The sequence below is a fragment of the Orcinus orca genome, chromosome 14 (genome assembly GCF_937001465.1).
Source record: "Orcinus orca chromosome 14, mOrcOrc1.1, whole genome shotgun sequence".
NCBI classification, from domain to species: domain Eukaryota; kingdom Metazoa; phylum Chordata; class Mammalia; order Artiodactyla; family Delphinidae; genus Orcinus; species Orcinus orca.
This window is the reverse complement of record NC_064572.1, coordinates 56,446,947-56,472,118: the sequence shown is the minus strand read 5'-3', so window position 1 is coordinate 56,472,118 and position 25,172 is coordinate 56,446,947. Positions and strand designations below refer to the sequence as shown.

The 25,172-nt window shown below is 39.5% G+C and overlaps 3 protein-coding genes across 7 annotated transcripts in view; 1 reads left to right on the top strand and 2 right to left on the bottom strand.

The window, feature by feature from the left end:
* Positions 1 to 24,883, bottom strand: part of MARCHF5 (membrane associated ring-CH-type finger 5) — a 53,249-nt gene extending 28,366 nt beyond the window's left edge. Inside the window, exons 1-2 of the mRNA XM_004279398.4 lie at positions 24,518 to 24,883; positions 7,779 to 7,981 (exon numbers count right to left, since the gene is read on the bottom strand). Coding sequence (XP_004279446.1) covers positions 7,779 to 7,981; positions 24,518 to 24,552 — 238 coding nt within the window. The 5' untranslated portion in view covers positions 24,553 to 24,883. The remainder of the gene's footprint in view (positions 1 to 7,778; positions 7,982 to 24,517) is intronic.
* LOC117196421 (40S ribosomal protein S6-like) lies at positions 17,133 to 23,991 on the bottom strand. Its single transcript, XM_049697214.1, is given in 3 exon segments — positions 17,133 to 17,587; positions 17,590 to 18,034; positions 23,980 to 23,991. Coding segments are annotated over 3 exon segments (858 nt in total). The 3' UTR covers positions 17,133 to 17,186.
* A 51-nt stretch (positions 24,884 to 24,934) lies between the features above and the next one.
* CPEB3 (cytoplasmic polyadenylation element binding protein 3) overlaps positions 24,935 to 25,172 on the top strand; it is a 178,237-nt gene continuing 177,999 nt past the window's right edge. For 3 of the 5 annotated variants that reach the window (XM_049696524.1, XM_049696522.1, XM_033404881.2), the window contains exon 1: positions 24,937 to 25,118. The gene's annotated coding sequence lies outside the window, so the exon portion shown is untranslated. Of the gene's footprint in view, positions 25,119 to 25,172 lie in introns of all 5 variants that reach the window. The other 2 variants (XM_049696525.1, XM_004279397.3) reach the window with 2 other exon arrangements.

The window sequence follows — 25,172 nt, the reverse complement described above, 5'->3', positions numbered from 1 at the left end:
GGCCAAAACAGTGACAGGCCCGCATACAGCAAAAAAAAAAAAACAATCAAAACACTTAACAGACACCTCATCAAAGAAGACATAAGACTCTTTTTTCTTCCTTTTTTTTTTTTTAACATCTTTATTGGAGTATAACTGCTTTACAACAGTGTGTTAGTTTCTGCTTTATAACAAAGTGAATCAGTTATACATATACATATATCTGCATATCTCTTCCCTCTTGAGTCTCCCTCCCTCCCACCCTCCCTATCCCACCCATCTAGGTGGTCACAAAGCACCGAGCTGATTTCCCTTTGCTATGCGGCTGCTTCCCACGAGCTATTTATTTTACATTTGGTAGTGTATATATATCCATGCCACTCTCTCACATTGTCCCATCTCACCCTTCCCCCTCCCCGTATCCTCAAGTCCATTCTCTAGTAGGTCTGCGTCTTTATTCCCGTCTTGCCCCTAGGTTCTTCATGACCATTTTTTTGGTTGTTTTTAGATTCCATTTTTTGGTTGTTTTTTAGATTCCATTCCATTTTTTAGATTCCATTCCATTTTTTAGATTCCATATATGTGTTAGCATACAATATTTGTTTTTCTCTTTCTGACTTACTTCACTCTGTATGACAGACTCTAGGTCCATCCACCTCACTACAAATAACTCAATTTCGTTTCTTTTTATGGCTGAGTAATATTCCATTGTATATATGTGCCACATCTTCTTTATCCATTCATCTGTTGATGGACACTTAGGTTGCTTCCATGTCCTGGCTATTGTAAATAGAGCTGCAATGAACACTGTGGTACATGACTCTTTGAATTTTGGTTTTCTCAGGGTATATGCCCAGTAGTGGGATTGCTGGGTCATATGGTAGTTCTATTTGTAGTTATTTAAGGAACCTCCATACTGTTTTCCATAGTGGCTGTATCAATTTACATTCCCACCAACAGTGCAAGAGTGTTCCCTTTTCTCCACACCCTCTCCAGCATTTCCTGTTCGTAGATTTTTTTAAAAAATTAATTAATTTAATTTTGGCTGTGTTGGGTCCTCATTGCTGCGTGCAGGCTTCTAGTTGCAGCGAGCAGGGGCTAGTCTTCATTGTGGTGCGCAAGCTTCTCATTGCGGTGGTTTCTCTTGTTGTGGAGCGTGGGCTCTAGGCACGTGGTCTCAGTAGTTGTGGCACACAGGCTTAGTTGCTCTGCGTCATGTGGGATCTTCCCAGACAAGGGCTCGAACCCATGTCCCCTGCATTGGCAGACGGATTCTTAACCACTGCGCCACCAGGGAAACCCCGTTTGTAGATTTTTTATTTTTAACATCTTTATCGGAGTATAATTGCTTTATAATGGTGTGTTAGTTTCTGCTTTATAACAAAGTGAATCAGTTATACATATACGTATGTTCCCATATCTCTTCACTCTTGCGTCTCCCTCCCTCCCACCCTCCCTATCCCACCCCTCTAGGTGATCACAAAGCTCTGAGCTGATCTTCCTGTGCTATGTGGCTGCTTCCCACTAGCTACCTATTTTACATTTCGTAGTGTATATATGTCTATGCTACTCTCTCACTTTGTCACAGCTTACCCTTCCCCCTCCCCATATCCTCAAGTCCATTCTCTAGTAGGTCTGTGTCTTTATTTCTGTCTTGCCCCTAGGTTCTTCATGACCTTTTTTTCCCCTTAGATTCCATATATATGTGTTAGCATACGGTATTTGTTTTTCTCTTTCTGACTTACTTCACTCTGTATGACAGACTCTAGGTCCATCCACCTCACTACAAATAACTCAATTTCGTTTCTTTTTATGGCTGAGTAATATTCCATTGTATATATGTGCCACATCTTCTTTATCCATTCATCTGTTGATGGACACTTAGGTTGCTTCCATGTCTTGGCTGTTGTAAATAGAGCTTCAATGAACATTGTGGTACATGACTCTTTTTGAATTAGGGTTTTCTCTGGGTATATATATGCCCAGTAGTGGGATTGCTGGGTCATATGGTAGTTCTATTTTTAGTTATTTAAGGAACCTCCATACTGTTCTCCATAGTGGCTGTATCAATTTACATTCCCACCAACAGTGCCAGAGGGTTCCCTTTTCTCCACACCCTCTCCAGCATTTATTGTTTGTAGACTTTTTGATGATGGCCATTCTGACTGGTGTGAGGTGATACCTCATTGTAGTTTTGATTTGCATTTCTCTAACGATTAAATTATGTTGAGCATTCTTTCATGTGTCTGTTGGCAATCTGTATATCTTTGGAGAAATGTCTATTTAGGTCTTCTGCCGTTTTTGGATTGGGTTGTTTGTTTTTTTGTTACTGAGCTGCATGTGCTGCTTGTAAATTTTGGAGATTAATCCTTTGTCAGTTGCTTCATTTGCAAATGTTTTCTCCCATTCTGAGGGTTGTCTTTTGGTCTTGTTTACTGTTTCCTTTGCTGTGCAAAAGCTTTGAAGTTTCATTAGGTCCCATTTATTTTTGTATTTATATCCATTTCTCTAGGAGGTGGGTCAAAAAGGATCTTGCTGTGATTTATGTCATAGAGTGTTCTGCCTATGTTTTCCTCTAAGAGTTTGATAGTTTTTGGCCTTACATTTCGGTCTTTAATCCATTTTGAGTTTATTTTTGTGTATGGTGTTAGGGAGTGTTCTAATCTCATACTATTATATGTACCTGTCCAGTTTTCCCAGCACCACTTATGGAAGAGGCTGTCTTTTCTCCACTGTATATTCTTGCCTCCTTTATCAAAGATAAGGTGACCATATGTGCGTGGGTTCATCTCTGGGCTTTCTATCCTGTTCCATTGATCTATCTTTCTGTTTTTGTGCCAGCACCATACTGTCTTGATTACTGCAGCTTTGTAGTATAGTCTGAAGTCAGGGAGCCTGACTCCTCCAGCTCTGTTTTTCTTTCTTAAGATTGCTTTGGCTATTCGGGGTCTTTTTTGTTTCCATACAAATTGTGAAATTTTTTGTTCCAGTTCTGTGAAGAATGACATTGGTAGTTTGATAGGGATTGCATTGAATCTGTAGATTGCTTTGGGTAGTAGAGTCATTTTCACAATATTCATTCTTCCAATCCAAGAACATGGTATATCTCTCCATCTATTTGTATCATTTTTAATTTCTTTCATCAGTGTCTTGTTATTTTCTCCATACAGGTCTTTTGTCTCCTTAGGCAGGTTTATTCCGAGATATTTTATTCTTTTTGTTGCAGTGGTAAATGGGAGTGTTTTCTTAATTTCATTTGCAGATTTTTTATCATTAGTGTATAGGAATGCCAGAGATTTCTGTGCATTAATTCTGTATCCTGCTACTTTACCAAATTCATTGATTAGCTCTAGTAGTTTTCTGGTAGCATCTTTAGGATTGTCTATGTATAGTATCATGTCATCTGCAAACAGTGACAGCTTTACTTCTTCTTTTCCGATTTGGATTCCTTTTATTTCTTTTTCTTCTCTGATTGCTGTGGCTAAAACTTCCAAAACTATGTTGAATAAGAGTGGTGAAAGTGGGCAACCTTGTCTTGTTCCTGATCTTAGTGGAAATGGTTTCAGTTTTTCACCATTGAGAATGATGTTGGCTGTGGGTTTGTCATATATGGCCTTTATTATGTTGAGGAAAGTTCCCTCTATGCCTATTTTCTGCAGGGTTTTTTATCATAAATGGGTATTGAATTTTGTTGAAAGCTTTCTCTGCATCTATTGAGATGATCATATGGTTTTTCTCCTTCAGTTTGTTAATATGGTGTATCACATTGATTGATTTGCGTATATTGAAGAATCCTTGCATTCCTGGGTGTTCGTAGATTTTTTGATGATGGCCATTCTGACAGGTGTGAGAAGGACATAAGACTCAATAAGCACATGAAAAGACACTCAACATCTATGTCATTAGGGAATAGCAAATTAAAACTGGTGGTGCAGTGGTTAAGAATCCACCTGCCAAGGCAGGGGACACGGGTTCGAGCCCTGGTCTGGGAAGATCCCACATGCCACAGAGCAACTAAGCACGTCTGCCACAACTACTGAGCCTGAGCTGTAAAGCCTGTGAGCCACAACTACTGAGACTGCATGCCACAACTACTGAAGCCCTCGCACTGCAATGAAGAGTAGCCCCCGCTTGCCGCAACTAGAGAAAACACACGTGCAGCAACAAAGACCCAATGCAGCCAAAAATTAATAAATAAATTTATTAAAAAAAAAAACCAATGAGATATAAATGGCTAAATCCAAAACACTGACAAAAGCAAGTGCTGCAAGGATACAGAGCAACAGGAACTTATTGCTGGTCAGAATGCAAAATGTACAGCCACTCTGAAAGACAATTTGGTAGTTTCTTACAAAACTAAACATACTCTTACCATATGATCCAGCAATTACGCTCCTTGTTATTTACCTAAATAAGTTGAAAATATATGTCCGCACAAAAACTTGCACACAGATGTGTACTGCAGCTTTATTTGTAATTGCCAAAACCTGGAAGCAACAAGATGTCCTTCAGTAGGCGAATGGATAAATAAGCTGTGGTATGTCCAGACAATGGGATATGATTCAGTATTAACAAGAAATGAACTATCAAGCCATGAAAGACACGGAGAAACTTTAAATATATTTACTAAGTGAAGGAAACCAATCTGAAAAGGCTACATACTGTATGATTCCAGCTATATGACATTGTGAAAAAGGCAAGACTATGAAGACAGTAAAAAGATCATTGGTTGCCAGGGTTTAGGGAGGAGGATGGGATGACTAGGAGGATATATTCACAATATATTCCCTATTGACAATTAAGAACACACACTTGCCACCATCCTTCCATTCTGGCTGCCACTAAGTACCAGAAAAGATGCAGACTTTGGCCAGCTAGCCAGACAGACTGAGTCTAAATCCATATGAAAACTTTTTTTTTTTTGCGGTACGCGGGCCTCTCACTGTTGTGGCCTCTCCTGTTGCGGAGCACAGGCTCCGGACACGTAGGCTCAGTGGCCATGGCTCACGGGCCCAGCCGCTCCGCGGCATGTGGGATCTTCCCGGACCGGGGCACGTACCCGTGTCCCCTGCATCGACTGGTGGACTCTCAACCACTACGCCACCAGGGAAGCCCAAAGTATAATACATTTTTAAACAGGGACTGAAACATTATAGAACAGGGATAAGAAGCCACTGAAGCATTCATATAATTTTCAACCACTCTAGTAAACCAATCAATACCTGCATTATGAATTTTGTCACTGAAAGCCAAGATTAAAAACTGTGAAGGAACTTTAAGTTATTTTAACAAAAACAGGTATAACTATGGTCAGCTGCAAAATTAATGATAAATATGCTCAGAAAGAAAACAATTTACTGGTATGTTTCTGTATCAGATGACACTACTGGACATTAATTACATAATGTTAGGTGTGGTATTCAGTGAGTAAAAACAGTTACTTTCACAGATGTATGCTCTTAAATATTTTGTTTCATGGCTACAAGAAACCACTAGTATTCAGAATATGAATCAACTCTTGGTATGTACATAATATGTAAATTATGAAATACAAACAGTTCTGATTATCAATGAAAACATGCTTTAGAGAAGGGATTTTCCTTTAACCAACAATTATCTTTGAACTTTGACTTGAAAATGTACACTAGGATCAATATGGCCAAAAGCACTAGTCATGTGTGTAGCAAGAAAGAGTATAGCACCTGAAAGTCAATTCACACATGGCTTCATTTACAGACAACACCTGACATTGGACAGTAAGTCTTCTACTGAGTCTGTTAAAGATTGCATGGAAAATTGTGAATATAATATTCAAACTGTAGTCCCTGAGCAGGTATCTTCAGAATGTTATGTCAGGAAAAAAGAAGCAAATACAACACTCTGCTTTCCTATCTTGTCAGGAAGAAAGATGCTAACAAAAACTATTTAAATGAAGTATGTACATTTTTTTCCCCATGACACCAGTAAGGTCAGTAAAAAATGTCTATGATTATCTGTGGCTTACTCAAGTGGCAGATCTCTGTGATATTCAGTATTGTGAATAGCGTGAACCTATCATATGAGGGTGAAATAACAATTCTTAATGATAAAATATGAAGACCAAATCATGATACACATAGCTTAAGCAAAGAGTTTGACTTTTCCAACATGTAGTCATTTTCTTTCCTTGTTGTAGAATGAAATCAGTGTCTTATTATTAGTATACTTAAAAAATGTATTCAATTACCACACTAGACCTAAAAACATGTTTCCTAGAACTGAAATACAACCAGAAGGACAGATTTATCCACTGCTATCTTCCAAACTGTAATATTCAACTTCATTGCTGAGTGCCACACATTTGTCCACTCAGTGCTTCATCAGATATTGTAGGTAGTTTTCAGTGAGAATTCTTGCAATAATTTTTGTACCCATCCATTTGAATATCTAAAACATCTAAAAGAATCATCCTATACTTGCTGCTATTCCCAACAACCTATAGTTGAAAAGTGGGATTATCTGATTTAGCAGAACTAAGAAGTAGGAAAAGAAACAGTTAAACACTACTGAGTGCGTGTGCCGCAGCTACTGAAGCCCTCGCGCCTAGAGCCCGTGCTCCACAACAAGAGAAGCCACCACAATGAGAAGCCTGCTCGCCGCAACTAGAGAAAGCCCGCGCGCATCAACAAAGACCCAACACAGGCAAAAATAAATAAATAAATTAAAAACAACAACAAAAACAAAAAAGATCTGTCAGTGTGGTCCACAAATTCTAAATGTCTGAGAAATGCTACTTTCTCTACTACACTATTTTTCTTTCATAGAAAGCTATCACTTCTTCCTATGCATTATGTTAGAGAAATATAGACAGGTATGGAAATTCTGTTTGCCTTTATTATTAATCTTCTCACATTAGAAAAGCACTTCATCATCTACACTTATGTTGCCTTATTTTTTTAAAGAAAGGTCTGATTTCAATATGTATAGCACCTAGAAAAAAATAATCTAATAATTATTTCCAGTTTCTCCTTGAACTCTATTCCTCCACAAAGTCATTTTTTCCTCGACCTTCCCAAAACCCAAACTGCTTTCATATACCTCTTGATTATAGCCAAGTGTCATATTAAAAATGTTGAACAACTGGCATGGCATAAACACCAAACAAAGAGAATGACACCAGTTCATAATCACATGGATGTAATGGAACATGCTAACTAAATATCAGCCTTAGTTATAGCTTCCTTTAAGCAATCTGCTACACTTGTTTCAACACTAGCCTCATTCTCAAAGACCATTGGTTATTCCTTGCCTGCCAATTCACAGAAAAAGGAAAGTAGTTTTCATGAAAAACAGACATATAAATTGGATTCCAAACACTGTCTTTTATTAAATATTTAATTTCCCTTTTATTCCTTAATAGAAGAATTAATAAAAATAAGTATTAGAAAGAACACACTATTGTTTTCTTTCTCCCACACCAATGGTTTCCAGAGAATGAGGCTCTCTAGTCAGCCTTTTATTATAGTTTTGTTAACTTGATTTTACCCACACAATTAGATATCCAAGTTCTTTATCCACTCAACCAAATGAAAACATTGAATACACAGACAAATGGATAGATCTGGGGATATACTAAGGATAATGTAAACTGTTAGCAAAACAAATATCTGACATTTAGAGAGAAAACAACAGAAATGGAATAGAGAAATTCACAAAAAAGCAAAGACATGAGTCACTTAAAAATAAACCTAGGATCATAGAGTCATATATTATAACATTATATATATATATATCTGTGTTGGTTTTAAGGGTCTTCTTACCCAACTTTGGAAAAACTATTAAGTATTCAGCATTGCACTGGGGACATGCCACTCTGGCTGTACTGTTTCCTCTTTGTTTTTCATCCACCCAGCGCTGCAGACAAGCCTGGTGAACCCATTTTGTAGATCCTCTGCATCTGCATGGTCTCACCCACTCAGCTGTTCTATCATCTTCATCAGTGGCAAAACACACCCAGCAACTTCTGTAAATTAAAAGAGAAAATAATGACATTATCATTAACACCCCAGCCTCCTCTTCACTGCAGCTCTCACTTAATGGGATTAGCCTACTATGTTATATTATAGGAATTTTTAATTCTATACTAAAAGACTGAGGAGAAAAACAACCAACACATTTCCAGTAGGGTAGTTTCTTCTTTTTCTGTTTTTCCTTGTATTCTTCTGCAGAATCTTGTGTTTTCTGAATTTTGTTTTTATGTAACTTCCTCCATCTTTCTAGTAAATTAAGGTTTTTTAAAAAAATTAATTTATTTATTTTTGGCTGCACTGGTCTTTGTTTCTGCATGTGGGCTTTCTCTAGTTGCGGTGAGCGGGGCTACTCTTCATTGCGGTGCATGGGCTTCTCACTGCAGTGGCTTCTCTTGTTGCAAAGCATGGGCTCTAAGTGTGCGGGCTTCAGTAGTTGTGGCTCGTGGGCTCTAGAGCACAGGCTCAGTAGTTGTAGCGCATAGGCTTTAGTTGCTCCATGGCATGTGGGATCTTCCTGGACCAGGGCTTGAACCCATGTCCCCTGAATTGGCAGGCAGATTCTTAACCACTGCGCCACCAAGGAAGTCCATCTTTCTTGTAATTCTTCATCTTCTCTAATGAACCAGAACGCAAAGAGACAATCCTCAAGCTGCTTTTATAAGACCTAATAATTCTTCGAGGAGTGATAAATATAGGAATATGTGAAATTCAGTGTATCTGCCATTTCAACAACATTAACCTCTTAACCTCTTGAACTTGTAAAACTAAAGCATTACATAAATGATTTCACATATGGTCTCATTCAGTTTTCAACTGAGACAGAAAAAAACCCCACTCATTTCTCTTTCTGGTAAAGTATGACTCTAAGAGAGAAAGATGATTAAATTAAAAAGCACAAAGGAAAGAAGAGATGAAGATATCAGGATAAATTGTTTTAGGATAGTGATATGATAAATTTGGGCCAAAGGGCTTCCCTGGTGGCGCAGTGGTTGAGAGTCTGCCTGCTGATGCAGGGGACACGGGCTCGTGCCCCGGTGCGGGATGATCCCACATGCTGCTGGGCCCGTGAGCCATGGCCGCTGAGCCTGCGCGGCCGGAGCCTATGCTCCACGGTGGGAGGGGCCACAGCAGTGAGAGGCCCGCGTACTGCAAAAAAAAAAAAAAAAAAAAAAATTTGGGCCTACATGTTTCCATTATAGGTATGATTGGTTTTCCTTTTTTGTGGGAATTAAATTATATTTATTATATTCAAAATCTAAAAGTCAAGTCTGGGATGCTTATATTTTAAAAAAATTCTATTGAGATGGTTAATTTTTAAACACTTCCCCATTTTGCTTTTGAGGATACTTCATGAACTCTAATTTGTTCTTGTGGAATTAGGTTGCAATTCCTTATTTTTTTCCTGTCAATTAACACAAGTTTTCACACCGATTTCCATTAGGGCAAATACAATTTAACTCAATGACACCATTCACTCGCCTTTACTACCTTAAAGTTTGACTGCACAATAGGAAACTGCTAATTAAAGCTTGTCACTTACTGTGCACATTTCACTTAATTAGATAAGTGGCTCTGTCAGAACTTAACTATGCTCAGTGGGAAAGACTATATAGTCAGGTACTATATACCGGTGAGGTCTCCAGTCTGTAGAACAATATGAATTTTAATTGTGTGCTCCAATTAAAAACTTCGCAATTAGAATAGGGAAAAAAAAACTGAAGTGAATACGGGGCAACAATATCCAAAATTGTGCTTTTACGCAGCTTTCAAATTCAGTCAGATTTCATTTGACCTACCTAGGTAAAAACGAGGTAGGGAGCATTTGTTTGAGCATGCCTGACTCTCTGACCCACCTCAGCCAAGCTGTCTGGGCCCTCGTGCTATCTTACGGTTATCCAGAAATGCCTCCTCCTCCACCTCCTTATTCTTTAAAATTTTATTGTGGTAAAATATACATAACATAAAATTTACTACTTTAACCATTTTTAAGATTGCAATTCAGTAGCACTAAGTCATTCACACTGGCAACCATCATCAATATCCATGATTTGAGTGGGTTTCAACCTAGTTTTTTCATAAAATTTCAATTGACAAGTATACAGCAAATAAACCAGTTATTTGAGGTGTTAGTATATGTTTTCCCCATTTAACCAAGGTAATTTTGTAAATATAATTGTATACCTCTGGGAAATGAAAACCATATTCTGGTAACAAAATATAGGCAGAATATCTAGAAACTAGATTTCTAGGTTCTTGTAAGTTTTTCATATCAACAATGGAACATATATGTAGCTAAGTACATCTAGACCAGCATAATTAATCAGTATTAAGGTGAACTGAATCTTCAATTAAGCCAATTTCCAGTCATCAGGAAAAAACAAAATAAAATGTAAAGAACCTTAATACTAAGTTGAACCAAATGAAATTGCCTATATTTATCTGTTTTTAATTTACATAAATGGCAGCTTCATATACCAATATAATGGGAATATTTGTATAGCTATAATCCCCATAAATTCCGGATAAGTTTATTTTTCCCCAACATTTAATAGGAAAAATTTCAAACTTTCGAAAAAAGTTGAAAAACTGGGGAACATCCATATTCTTAACACCTAGATTCTACAATTCTTATCATTTTGCTACATATGTACTTTACTACATATTCTTTCATCAATCTTATTTTTTGATGCATTTCAAAGTTTCAGACATTAGTGTACTTCGCCCCTAAATAAACACTTTCACAGTTTTACTTTTTAGAAGGTACTCAACTAACATTTAAAAGAGGCACTTTCCGGATTTTTTTTCTAATTTCACAACTATGGTAGATAAGATAGCTGAACGATGATTTACAGTGAAAACTTATTAGGTGTTAAACCTAATTGGAAGTGTTAATACCCATAACCTTGTTTTTATTGTTTGATTCATAGTGACAGTGAGTATACAGCTTACAAATTTGGATTTTGAAGCTAATGCTTCAAAATGTGCTTAAAGCTAAATATACCCTTGCACTGTTCACTTACATAAACCCACAGATTTTTTTTTTTTTTGGTTTAACCAGTTTGGGGCAGATTCCTATCAGACACAACCCAAACAATCTTGTTATAGATTGTGAGAAACTGGATATAAGGGATAGCCCTGAACAATCATATAATGTAGACTTTTAAACAGCTTTTAAAAGGACACTATTTTTTCTCAATGGCTTTGTTTCCTACTGACCGCAACTTGAGCTGAAAAGGCTTAAATAAATCTAATTTCCACTGCAAGTACTTTGAGTCTTGCAAGTTTTTCAATTTCTCACACAGGGCAAAAATATGCTCCTGATTCTGGCTACTGGATCAGGTCATTTCTTAGATAAAAACAGCCAACAAAGATAAAACCAAACATTTTGAAATTAAAAATTCTTACTGACAATGCTATAATATTTGCATTGCAGGATCAATTTAACTATAATTCTACTTTATTACATATTTTAATGTTACAGTTTATAGGATGGCAATTTTAATACCCTTAAAAGGTGAGAACTGGCTATTTGCCATTTCAAAGGACAAAGCCAAAAACCTTTCAAGTCCACACCTAAGAAGAGGTTGTAATTTCTGACAAAATTCTAATTAAGAGTTTCTCTTTGAGTCATTTCCTCCCCTTCTTCTCTTCAATCCTCCAATCTCTAAGCAGTGTTCAGTGTGATGCAGAAGCATCATCTGAGAACTTGCTAGAAATGCAGTTTCAGGTCCCACCCCAGACCGGCAGAATCAGAAACTCTGAGGATGGGACCCAACAGTACATTTAAAAAATATATTTATTTTAAATTTCTTTAAAAATTCTTCTTTTTTTATTGCAGTAAAATATATAACATAAAATTTGCCATCTTAACCATTTTTAAGTGTATAGTTCAGTGGTATTAAATACATTTACACTGTTGTGCTACCATCACCACCACCCATCCCCATAACTCTTCATCTTATAAAACAAACTCTATACTTATTAAACAACTCTCCAATGTCCTCTCTCCCAAGCCCCTGACAGCCACCCTTATACCTTCTGTCTTTATAATTTTGACTACTCTAAGTACCTCATATAAGTGGAATCATCCAGTATTTGTCTTTCTATGTCTTCAAGGTTCATCCACATTGTAGCATATTGCAGAATATCCTTCCTTTTTACGAGGCTGAATAGTATTCCATTGTATGTATATATACCACATTTTGCTTATCCATTCATTGGTCTTAGATAGTAAGGTTGCTTCCAAGTTTTAGCTATTGTGAATAATACTGTTATGAACATGGGTGTACAAATATCTCTTTGAGATCCTGTTTTCAATTCTTTTTGGATATATACCCAGAAGTGAAATTGCTGGGTCACATGGTAATTCTGTTTTTAACTTTTTTGAGGAATCACCAACGTGGTATTTCAACAAACCCTTCAGGTGATCGTGATACCGAAGTTTGAGAACCTCTGCTCTGGCCATTCTTCTTTCCTTTTTCCCTTTGTAAGTTTCCTCAACTCACCATAATACAAAAATGAAATTTTATTTTACATTCGATGTAAACATTTTTAAGCTATTTGGTTTTTAATTTAAATAGTAAGCAAAATGCTTGAGATCCTTTTTTCTAAGGAAAAAAGCTAGCTAAATTTGGGGAAAAGATTTTGTGAGTTCAGGATATTCTAACTGGTTAAAGAACTTGGGATGCCTGAGTTCAAATTCCTGCTTACCACTTATTTTAGGTTTAATGACAATCTCTTTCAGAGTTTTTGTAATGCAGCGGTTCTTAACCTGAGGTTCATGAAAAATTTACGGGATTGGTAAATTTGGATGGGAAAAAAAGTAATTATACCTTTATTTTCACTAAACTCTAAATAAAATTCAGTTTTCCTTCAATGATGAATAAACAACTCATAGTAATATTAGCATACAGCAATTAGAAATTAGTACAGTGACCAGAAATTTTCCTATTACAGCTGTGCAGATCTCAAAATAACATTTAACCCACTGCTAATTTGAAATTAATTATCAGACCCACCAGTAATAGACCTTGTATTTGTTTTAAAGCTCATATTACCATGTCAGATTTTTAATATTTTGGTAGCTGTATTTCAACGTAATTTGTCCATTTCTGACCTGTATATTTTGTTTTATTCTTTCAAAACATTCTGAGAAGGAACCCATAAGCTTAACTAAACTTCCAGAGGAGTTCTCAGCATAAAAAAGGTTTTATGTTAAAATTCCCTATGGTAGAACCCTCCTACACTGTTGGTGGAATTGTAAATTGGTACAGCCACTATGGAAAACAGTATAGGGGTTCCTCAAAAAACTAAAAATAGAGTTGTCATATTATCCAGCAATCCCACTCCTGGGCACATATCCAGACAAAACCATAATTCAAACAGATGCATGCACCCCTGAGTTCACAGCAGCACTATTCACCATAGCCAAGACATGGAAACAACCTAAATGTCTACCGACAGATGAATGGATAAAGAAGATGTGGTGTGTACACACACACACACACACACACACACACACACACACACACAGAAATACTCCTCAGCCATAAAAAAATGAAATAATGCCATTTGCAGCAACATGGATGGACCTAGAGATTATCATACTTAGTGAAGTAAGTCAGAAAGTGAAAGACAAATACCATATGATATCACCTACATGTGGAACCTAAAATAGAACACAGGGCTTCCCTGGTGGCACAGTGGTTGAGAGTCCGCCTGCCGATGCAGGGGACGCAGGTTCGTGTCCCGGTCCGGGAAGATCCCACATGCCGCGGAGCAGCTGGGCCCGTGAGCCATGGCGGCTGAGCCTGCGCGTCCGGAGCCTGTGCTCCGCAACGGGAGAGGCCACAACAGTGAGAGGCCCACGTACCACAAATCAATCAATCAACCAATCAATCAATCAAATAGGACACAAGTGAACTTATCTATGAAACAGAAACAGACTCACAGACAAAGAGAACAGACTTGTGGTTGCCAAGAGGGAGGGATGGATTGGGAGTTTGGGATGAGCAGATGCAAACAAATATATATAGAATGGATAAACAACAAGGTCCTACTGTATACCACAGGGAACTATGTTCAGTGTCCTGTGATAAGCCACAGAGAAGAAGAATACGAAGAAGAATGTATGTAGGTGTGTGGCTGAGTCACTTTGCTGTACAGCAGAAATTAACACAACATTGTAAATCAACTATACTTCAGTAAAATAAATTTAAAAAAAAAGATTCTCTATTGTAAAGGATTAAACAAGTGATCATGAAACTGCTTAAGAACTGTCTGGCACATACATAACCACCAAATGAACAGTAGCAATAATGACACCAATAGAGATGAGAAAGATGGTGTCAACTTTACATCTATGCCTAGATTTTTATGGATGCATTTTCTTACCTAAATTAGCACATACAGCAGTTCTGCCTGGCACCCTGGTATTCAGTGGAAAAGGTCCTGGATTCTTGATCATCCCCAATTGTTGAATAGGCCAACACCACTGCTTAAGATATTTATTCAAATCCTCAATTCATTTTCTCCCACCCCTCTTTTCCTTCCACTAGGTTGTCTAAATGCCGCCTGCTTGCTGATAATACACACTCACAATTTACTTCCACACCTTTCCACCAGCCAAGTTAGTGCTCATTAGGTTACAGAGTAAAGGGAGATCTGGGAATTATCATGATTGGTTCAGAGATCAAAGAACAAATCACTATTATAATATGAAGACATGAAAAAAGAACTAGACAATTCTAAAGAATATTACTTATTCCTTAAAATAAATGTATGGCCTTACTGGTACTGGTAATGTCACTAATCTGTATGTATGACATGTCACTCTTTATAAAAAAAAATCATTTACTTCTATGTAATTTTAAATTAAAATTATAACTTTTTTCCAATTATTGATATAAATCCTTCTCAACAGTAAAATTTATAAAGTTATAGGAATATACATCTAATTCACCTTAAATCAAAGAGTATTCAAGATCTCCCCCTAAATTAACTTGAACGTACTTAGTATGCTCACTATTTGATGCCAGAAGAAATACATTTAAGGAACTTACAATCTAGTTAAGGAACAAATATATGCATAGAAGGATCACATAAAAAAAAACCACACAAAACACTGAGTGCTAAGAAATGATGCTGGTGACCAAAGGTAATATAGAAATGTGATGATGACCATAAGAAACACAGGATGAAATAGCTGAGAAAGTTTCATGAAAAGGAAGAACTACAAATGAGATGACAATTGGGGAATGAAAAGAATAAGGGTATCTGAAGTAAGAATAACAGCATAAACAACCTTAGACATAGACATGAGCATATGATCATGGACAATGATAAAACCAATGTGGTTGGAGCAGAAAGGTTTTAAAATAAAGCTAGGTATTACAAACCAGTTGGCAAAGGATGGATGACAAAGGTAACCTCACTTCACAGGGTTCATTTGTGACTAAACTAGTTTATATGATTAAGTTAATTATTTTAAAAGTACATGGGGAAAAAAGGGGAGGAAACATCAATAGAATAGTTTCTCACTGGCACATAAATTAATGAAGCAAGATAGGTATGGTTATCTAATAAAACAGTTGGCAGTAAAGTCTACCTTTGTAGACTCAGACTGTAGGTGTTTATAGTGGATTATTAGAAAGATCTGGAAAATCATAGGCTCCTGCCTATGATCACTTTGGTGAAAACTGGAGGGAAACAGAATAGAAGAGTTCCAGAATACAGGAGTGAGAGCAATGAAACAAGCTTTATATTGCTGTTGTTGTTATATATGGTGCCTTACCAATGTATTTCCATGACTGTTTTAAGGAAAGAGAACATGTCCTTAATTCAGAAGATGCTTAGAGGGGGCTTCCCTGGTGGCGCAGTGGTTGAGAATCTGCCTGCCAGTGCAGGGACACGGGTTCGGGCCCTGGTCTGGGAAGATCCCGCATGCCGCGGAGCAACTAAGCCCGTGAGCCACAACTACTGAGCCTGCGCGTCTGGAGCTTGCGCTCCGCAACAAGAGAGGCCTGCGCACTGCGATGAAGAGTGGCCCCCGCTCGCCACAACTAGAGAAAGCCCTCGCACAGAAACGAAGACCCAACACAGCCAAAAATTAAAAAATAAATTAAAAAAAAAGAAGATGCTTAGAGAACCATGCTCTGGTTAATCCAAGGAACGCCTAAATTTAACAATGGAAAAAACTGCAAACTGCTTGCTTTGTCTCAGGATTAAAAGTGTCACATCCCATGTATTCTTAAACAGGAACTATACCATCAAGAAGACTAAAAATCCGGGATTTCCCTGGTGGCGCAGTGGTTAAGAATCTGCCTGCCAGTGCAGGGGACACGGGTTCCAGCCCTGGTTCGGGAAGATCCCACATGCCACGGAGCAACGAAGCCCGTGTGCCACAACTACTGAGCCTGCGCTCTAGAGCCCACGAGCCACAAATACTGAGCCCAAGTGCCACAACTACTGAAGCCCACGTGCCTAGAGCCCATGCTCTGCAACAAGAGAAGCCATCCAATGAGCAGCCCGGGAACTGTAATGAAGAGTAGTCCCCACTCGCCGCAACTAGAGAAAAGCCTGCGCGCAGCAACAAAGACCCAAGGCAGCCAAAAATAAAAATAATAAATAAATTTTAAAAATTAAAAAAAAAGACTAAATATCCCTTTATATGTCTGTCCAGCCAAGTGGAATAGAAGTTAAAGTATTTGGATTTATCAAAGAGCTACCACAATTATGACACATTACAAAAAAGGGAAAGGGAAATACCCCACAATGAAAGCGATCATTTACTAAGCATATATTCATGCCATGCGCTTTGTCTCTGATCTTCACAAACTCTGCAAACATAATTATTTCTGTCTTAAATAAATAAGGAAACAAAAGCCCAGAATGGTTAAACAGTCTGCCCAAGGCCTCATGGTTAAGTAGAAAGGCATGGATGCAACCTATGCCTCAACTCTAAAATATGAGCTTTTTTGTAAATTATATCCCAATAAAAAAAAAATTAAGTTAAAAAATTTTAAAAAAACACCAAAAACATCAGCTTTTATCACTATACCATGCTGCCATATGGATAGTGTATTCTGAGAAAATTTTCCATTTCTCATTTCTAAGGAAATTATAGACAGTACAAGTTATTATGTGTTTCATTTTTTTTTTTAATGTCTGATCTTATTTATTTGTTACTCTTAGAACATCTCATTTTTGACTGGACTCAGACTTAGAAGTAGAAGCTCTCAGAGAGGACAGCCTCCGTCTCTTGGCAATCTGTTCATGGCGTTTTTCTTTGGCCTCCTTCATTCTCTTGGCCAAAAGTTTAGCATATTCTGCAGCCTCTTCCTTATTTTTCTTAGTACACTGTTTCTTCAGAGCAATTCGCCGACGTTTGTGTTGCAGAACACGTGGAGTAACAAGACGCTGAATCTTGGGTGCTTTGGTCCTAGGTTTCTTACCTTCTTTGTTTAGGGGCTTTCTCACAACATACTGATGGACATCATCTTCTTTAGAGAGATTGAAAAGTTTGTGGATTCTGCTAGCTCTTTTGGGCCCCAGGCGATGAGGCACAGTAGTATCAGTGAGTCCAGGAATATCCTTCTCCCTTTTACAATGACCAAATTGAGAACGCTCAGATTGGCATCCACAATGCAACCCCGTACAGATTTGCGCTTTCTTTCTCCAGTCCTCCTTGGTCTGTCACAGGAATGCCCCTTACTCAGTAGCAGGCAGACTCGGCCATGGGTCAAGACACCCTGCTTCATGGGGAAACCCTGTTTGTCGTTCCCACCACTGATTTGGACCACATAACCCTTCCATTCTTCACCCAGAGTGTCAGCAGCAACTTCTGTGGCCATATGCTTCTCATAAAAGGTACGAAGTTTTCGTTCATCGTCCACTTCAATGAGTTTCTGGCAGCCAGTGGCCGGGAAAGAAATGTTCAGCTTTATTCTGAAGCGGCTGACCGTCTCCGGGGCGCCACAAAAAAGAGCTATGTGTTTCGTTTTTGCTAGGGTACTTTTAAGCAGCCATAAGGAGCTTTCACTAGAGATCTAAACCCCTGCCAGTGTATTCCAAGGTGCCATATAAATGTTACCATCTCTCATCTTATGAACTATGGCATGTAAAAAGTTGGGAGGCATGTATGTACATGTGGCCTGTAAAGAACTGCTACATGAATCTGGAGAAGGGGGGAAATATTTCTGGCGAAATGGTCAGAAAAGCTTTATAAATGAGGCAGAAACTAAACTGGGTCTTGAAGAGTGGGTAGAATTTTGAAAGACAAGATAGTGAAAAGAACACAGGACAGTGAGTGAATCAGTTTGGCCTGGGCAAAACATATATACTTTATGAACTCATTCTATTTTTTTTTTTTTTTTTTGCGGTATGCGGGCCTCTCACTGTTGTGGCCTCTCTCGTTGTGGAGCACAGGCTCTGGATGCGCAGGCTCAGCGGCCATGGCTCATGGGCCCAGCCGCTCCGCGGCATGTGGGATCTTCCCGGACCGGGACACGAACCCGTGTCCCCTGCATCGGCAGGCGAACTCTCAACCACTGCGCCATCAGGGAAGCCCTGAACTCATTCTTAAACAGAAGCAAAGCTTTAAAAAGGTAGCTGGTGCCAGCCATATACTCACTGTCTTAAACATAATAGAGAGCACAATAAATATGATTATGGAGGGTCTTGAAGGCCAGGTTAAAGAATTTGAACTTAAGCTTAATAAGCAATTAAGAAAATACAGAAGGTTTTGAGCAAATAAATATTTGGTGCTTCAGTAAGATTATTCTAGGCACTGATATGTCATAAATAGTGAGAAGACAGACACCATGATTCAACAGTGTCTCCAATGTACTTTCCCCTTCTGGGGAAATGGGATAGGGAACAGCTTCTGATCTCAGTGAACTTCCACTTGAATGTGCATGGTGGTGGTGGTAAAGGGTATGTGTGGAAGGCTCTGAGACCTGGGATAGGTGCATTAAAAAAAAAAAAATTACCAGGGCTTCCCTGGTGGCGCAGTGGTTGAGAGTCTACCTGCCGATGCAGGGGACACGGGTTCGTGCCCCGGTCCAGGAAGATCCCACATGCCGTGGAGCGGCTGGGTCCGTGAGCCATGGCCACTGGGTCTGCGCGTCCGGAGCCTGTGCTCCGCAACAGGAGAGGCCAAAATGGTGAGAGGCTCACAAACCACACACAAAAAAAATTACCATACGGTGTGATGTACTAAAATGAATGCATAAAGGTTCTATGGAAAAACAGGAAGAAGTAACTCACTCTGCCTGAAGGAGCTGTGTAATGCTTCAAGGTGACACTTGAGCTGAATTCTAAGATGGGTCAGAGTTAGCCAGGTGTCAAAAGGGAGGAAGTCATCTAAAGCAAAAGTAAGAAGATGTACAGCAGGGTATATCCAGAGGACAATGAAGTGCAGTGCAGAAGAGTATGGTTAAGGAAGGTTGGGGCTGGATTGGATAATTAATAGAGCTAAACCTCTTCACCAGGGCCTTGAAAGTTTAGAATTTATCCTATAGGTGATGTAGAGACTGACAGCTTTTAAAGTATGGAAACGCCATGATAATTGTGCCTTGGCCAATTCTGGTACCACTCTATTAAGTCAAACTGGGAAATTCTGGTACCACTCTGCAAGTCAAACTGGTAGAGAAAAACTAGAGTCAGAGAAAGAAGAATCTATAGTATCTGATAAGCAAGTGGATTTGGAGGAAAAAAGCAAAAAAGAAAAAAAAGATGTAGGTCTTATGGCTGATAGACTAGAAGAATGGTCCTATCAAAGGCCAAAATTGGGAAGTCAAGATAAGTAAACACCAGGGAAATAGCAGTAGTTTAGTTTTAGATACGTTAAGGCGCTCGTAATGCTCTGTATACACAAATGGAAATGTCTACTGGGCAGCTAGAATGCAGACACTAAAATGTGGGAAGGAGGTCAGGAATAAAGACATAAATCTGGGAGTCACTCAAATAAAGGTGATAGTGAGATAGTAAGCATGGATATTTTTCAGAGAAGAATGATAAGTGCTGAGGATTGAACCATACTGACTGAAGAGAGTAAGGGTAAGGTGATATATAAGAGGCGAAAAAAGTAAAAGACAAATAGTGTGGTAGACTAGAACACAGTTTCAAGAAGTTAGGGGGTGGTGGTCACCAGTTTCTTCTCCACTACATATATGTCAAGGACATGAGGACCAAGAAAAGAACTCATTAGGTTTACCAATTAAGAAATTATTGGTAACCTTCAGTATACTTTTAGTAGAGCTACGGACAAGAAAGGTGGATGAAAATCAAATTACAACAAGAGATGATAAGGAGAAAATAAGAATATAAATGTCACAAACAGGGAAACGGATTTAGAAAGAAAAAGAGTGATAAGTGAATACAATGGATTATATATATATTCTCTTTAATTGCTGTATATCACAGAACTCAGTATTTTAAAAAGTCAATTGTAGATTGATATATTTAAATTTTAGAAACAAGAACAAAACTATGAATTACATATGGTATATATAAAAGCATTAAACAAAGACTGGAAGAACATAAACCCATTTATGATAGTGGAGTGGGGATGGGGAGAAGATATGGGACTGGGGATAGTGGCCAAAGGGGACTTTATCTGTAATGTTTCCACTTTTTACATAGAGATGGAAGCAAATACAACTAATTGCTAATTTTTTTAATTCTAGGTATTGTTCTGTAAATGTCAAAATGGGATAGTGATATGATTGGAGTAAATATGCTTCAGAGAATGAGAAGTCGCTTTAATGGAAACTAGAGATGGTTATATAAATAAGAAGATAATATAGTACGTTCCTATCAGAACACTCTACAGCCTCTAAAAGGATGTACATGTGTGGCTGACAACACCCTGAGAGTGGGGATTCTAATTCACTTTGCCACTGCAGGAGGCTCGTGGGGAGCAGATGATTCTCCCTGCTTTTCTTCCCATTTGACTGTTCTGGGGACACTGGCTACATGCCTTGCCTACTCACCAGGTGCAAGTAAGTGATGCAAACAACCTCAACAAATTCCTGACTGTTTAATGTGAAAGGGGTACACAAAAGTCAAGTTTCCAGAAGCATCTCTCACCAGGCTTTAAACCTGAGGTTCATTCCTGCAGTTTGTTACAGTATTCTTTGTATTCTCTATACACTTAATCCTAATTTTGAGAAATAAAAGAGAAAACGAGAAAGTTTAATGGTGATAGAATAATATATAACAGACCTCTCCTTAAAAAAGTATGGCAATGAAGGGAAGGAAGAGAAACTGACCGAGATTCAGAGAGCCTGAAGTAAAAGGTTTGAGTTTATGAATGGTTATAATTTCAGGGCAATGATTTGTGATCCCAAATCATTCATGACACTAGAAAACCACCCACTTTCCCACCCCCTTTCTCAAACAATTTAAAAGGTTCAAATGATAAATTTATATAAAACAGTTGCTTACTGTTTATAAAAATGAAAGGCAATCAAAATATATATCTATATATACTCTTTCTATCTACAAATACTGCAATAATAAAATTTATCAAGATAAACAATTGCTAAACTAAATTTAATTATTCACAAAGGACAAGGCAATTGAACTTCAGCTATTAATAAGTTGCTATTAATTAAAAAACCTTGAAAGACTAAGTGTATAAACTGAACATACCATCCATGTTATGTAAATATAATCTTCATTTTATTTGACAGTTTATGGAACACAAACCTCACTAGAATTAAAGCTCCATATGAGCATTTTTGCTTATGTTCACTACCACCATATATCGAGGACCTAGAATGGTACCAGGCAAATGCATCGATATTTATTAAGTCAATTCATTAAATACAAATGTTTAATAAGCACTAAAATAGACCTAATTTTAACCTAGAAGCAGAAGAACAATATATGTTATACACATTTCCTAATCTTCTCAAGGACAGAACTTGCACTGAAGAAATAAAAATAAGGGCAAGTTTCTGAGCTAAATTCTATCCCTCAAAAATTGCCACCCAAAGACCAAGCTGGGGGGAAGCCAAATTCAAAGCAAGAATTCTAGGTCCTAACAGGTTGACATATTTTAGTCTGTTGGGCCTGTCAGCATTCAACCCATCAAGTATCTTTGTGTTCAATTTGCATGTAGGGCCAGCCCAGATTAAGATGATACTGTAAATATGGAGATGGGTGTGTGTGTGGTGGGGAGAGAATTGCTACATTAGTTGGTTACACTAGAATCTTAAATACCTTCTGTGTGCCTAACATATGAATAGCATTTTATTGTTTTATAAAGTGCTTACACATGTTCTCATTTATACAATCCTGTGAGGCAGGATATTGCCATTTTATAAATGAGGATGTAGAACCTCAGAATATAAGTCCAAAGTCACATAGCTAGTATGTGGCAAAATGAGAATTTTAAGATTTCTGGCCAAGCTTACATCACTAAAATGTACTATCTCTTATCATGAAATAATCCCTTGGGATTTAGGGTAGTGGGAATTCCCTGGAGGTCCAGTGGTTAGGACTCCACACTTCCACTGCAGGGGGCCCGTATTCAATCCCTGGTCCTGGCTGGGGAACTAAGATCCCCCAGCAAGCTGTGCCGCGTGACCAAAAAAAAAAGTGATTTTCAACTACAATAAACATCTGGAAAACTTTTGAAAATATACATGCTCAGGCCCCATTCTCCAGAAATCTGTGAATTAATTGGTTGTGGGCAGAGCCAGGCATCCATCCATATTTTAAAATGTTCCCCCGGTTGATTCCAACGTGGGGCCACGGTGCAAAACACTGACTTAGATAATAAAGATCTTTGAACGTCATCTTAAGAATCTACCTTGAGGTATGTCAAAAAGGTGCCGAAGATGAGGGAAGCCAGTATTATAGTCACCTGTTTCAGTACATGCAGCCAGAATTTCCATGTTTCTATTAGATGTTTTAAATGCCTGGCTAGCACTCCTTGGCTTTTTTACTTTTATGGAAATCTCCAAAGAGTGTATGAAAGCCAGATCAGCTTTTGGACACAAAAACTTTTCTAAAAGTCACCTACATAAAAGTGAAAGCAGCAGGCCCTCAGAGGGGGGAAAAAAATTAATTACAAAATACCCAGCACCAGAATAGGGTCTCATTTGATTGGAATTGGCAGTGGCAGAAAGTGGTCTCCTGTGGGCATATTTCAGTAGTCCTATATAATTTGTCAGTATGGTAAATTATAATTTACCTCGTAAAACCTGGTAAATTATCAAACCCCTAGACCACTGGGGAAAATGACAAAAAAGTTCATGCATTTATTCATTAAAGAAATATTTACTGATGACCTGCTTAGTGCCAGGCTCTGCTGTAGGTTTCAAAATAAATAATGATGTGTAAGTTTCTGCCTTCCAGGAGCTTGTAAACTACTTACATAAAAAGGGGTTAGTCAATACAACTTGACCTGAATGCTCCCCTCAAACAAGGGCTGGATTAATCACTGGGACACCCCAACTGGAAAAAGTCAGTACATGATTTCTATCAACTTAGATGTCTCAAAATTCTAAGCTCCAAAGGAAATGTCTGTCACTGTGGAAGAAGATGTACTCTTGAGTGACTTCTGTTCTGGGTGTGATCCAAACAGCATTTAACTGGGTATAATCTCATTTAAGGTTGGCCTTTCATTGCCAACCTTAAAGTTGGACTTTTCCTCAGTAGGAAAACCTGTACTACACGCTGAACTGGGTGGCAAATGGTCTACTGAGAGTTGTAGGCAACCAAACATGCATTAGCCTGTAGCACTGGCTAGGCCAGGAAGCTATGTCGTGGCTTAGGGGAAAATGTGGAGTAAGGGTCTCCAAAAACTCATGGTAGAACCCATGGCCTAGAATTTCAACAGCAGAGGGCGGTGCAGCCGATTTCACAGAAAGAGTTTTACAGACAAGCCCCCCCCCCAGGAACTTGCCCCATGATAAGATGAAACTTTATCAGTGAACTCAACGAATGGTAAAATACGCTAAGTGTTTAGGGTTGGACTTACGGCTGTTTTCATAACCTCTACTCTGGTCTGACCGTTAAAGTCCCTTGCGGGTACTCGTGACCTTATAGTTTGAGGTGGGGATGGGATGGGGGAGGAAGGAGGAATGAAGTCAGTCTATAAGGCTTTCCAAAAGAATGCTTATCCTTGGTTTTTGGAAGGAGTGTACAAATTGGAGGGGGATCACTCCCCAGAGAATTAGTCTGGTCCTTCTTGCCAGTGACAGCGCTGACAAACACGTTACAACACAGTTTGGGGGGAGAGGAGGAGGACAGTAAGAAAAAGAAACTAATTCTCTGGGTTCACACGAACCCCTCTCACTTCGCAACGGCGTTCGGACAAAACCAGACGCCAATCCGTAACTAAGTTTCGCTTTAAGTCTACGCACCCAGGCCGCCCGCTCCGTCCTCCCCCAAGTACGGACTCCAAACTTTCTGCCCCTCACTCGGCCCCGAGGCCGTGGAACTCCTCCCGGCAGGCTAGGCTCCGCTCCGAAGAGCCCCGAGGCCCGGCCCGCGTCCTCCCCCAAGGCTGCCCGTACCTGTCCAGCATCTGCTGTAGGGCTTGGTCCGGCATCTTCGTCGGAGGCGACGCACTCGCCTCCCCAGTGGGCCCGGTCAGGGCCGGGCCCAGGGACAATAGCACTGAGAGAAGGCGGAGTAGGCCTCAGTCCGGCGGCAGCCGCGAACCCCCCACCCAGCCTCCCGGGGCGGCTCCGCGAGCCCGGAGGTGGCGGTGCGCGGCCCGCGGGCGTCGGGAGGAGGCGGTGGGGAGCGAGGAGGAGGAGCCTGGGGCGGGGAGGCGGCGATCGCGGCCCGGGTTCCTGCCCGTCGGCCCAGGGTTCCGGTCCATGGACCGCGGGCGCCGAGTTGCTGCCGGCGGAGGAGCTACCTCTGTGAGGTAAGAGTCACCACTTCAGTGCGCGCCGGGGTCACGACGCAAGGCGGCCCAGAGCAGCCTGGGAGATGTAGTCCTCGGACCGTCCCCGCAAGAGGCTGCACAGCCCGCCCCGACCACCGCCGTCGCGCCCGCCGCCGCCCGGCCGGCGCCCTCCCGTTTCCTTCCTCCAGGGGGAAAAATGTCCTGCGGGCCGCTTTCCAGGAAGCAGCGGGATGTGCCGCTCCACCGTCAGTAGCATCAAGGTCAGCCCTCCCTGCCTGTTTCTTTTCTCTCAGCTCTCGTGCTCAGGTGGGACC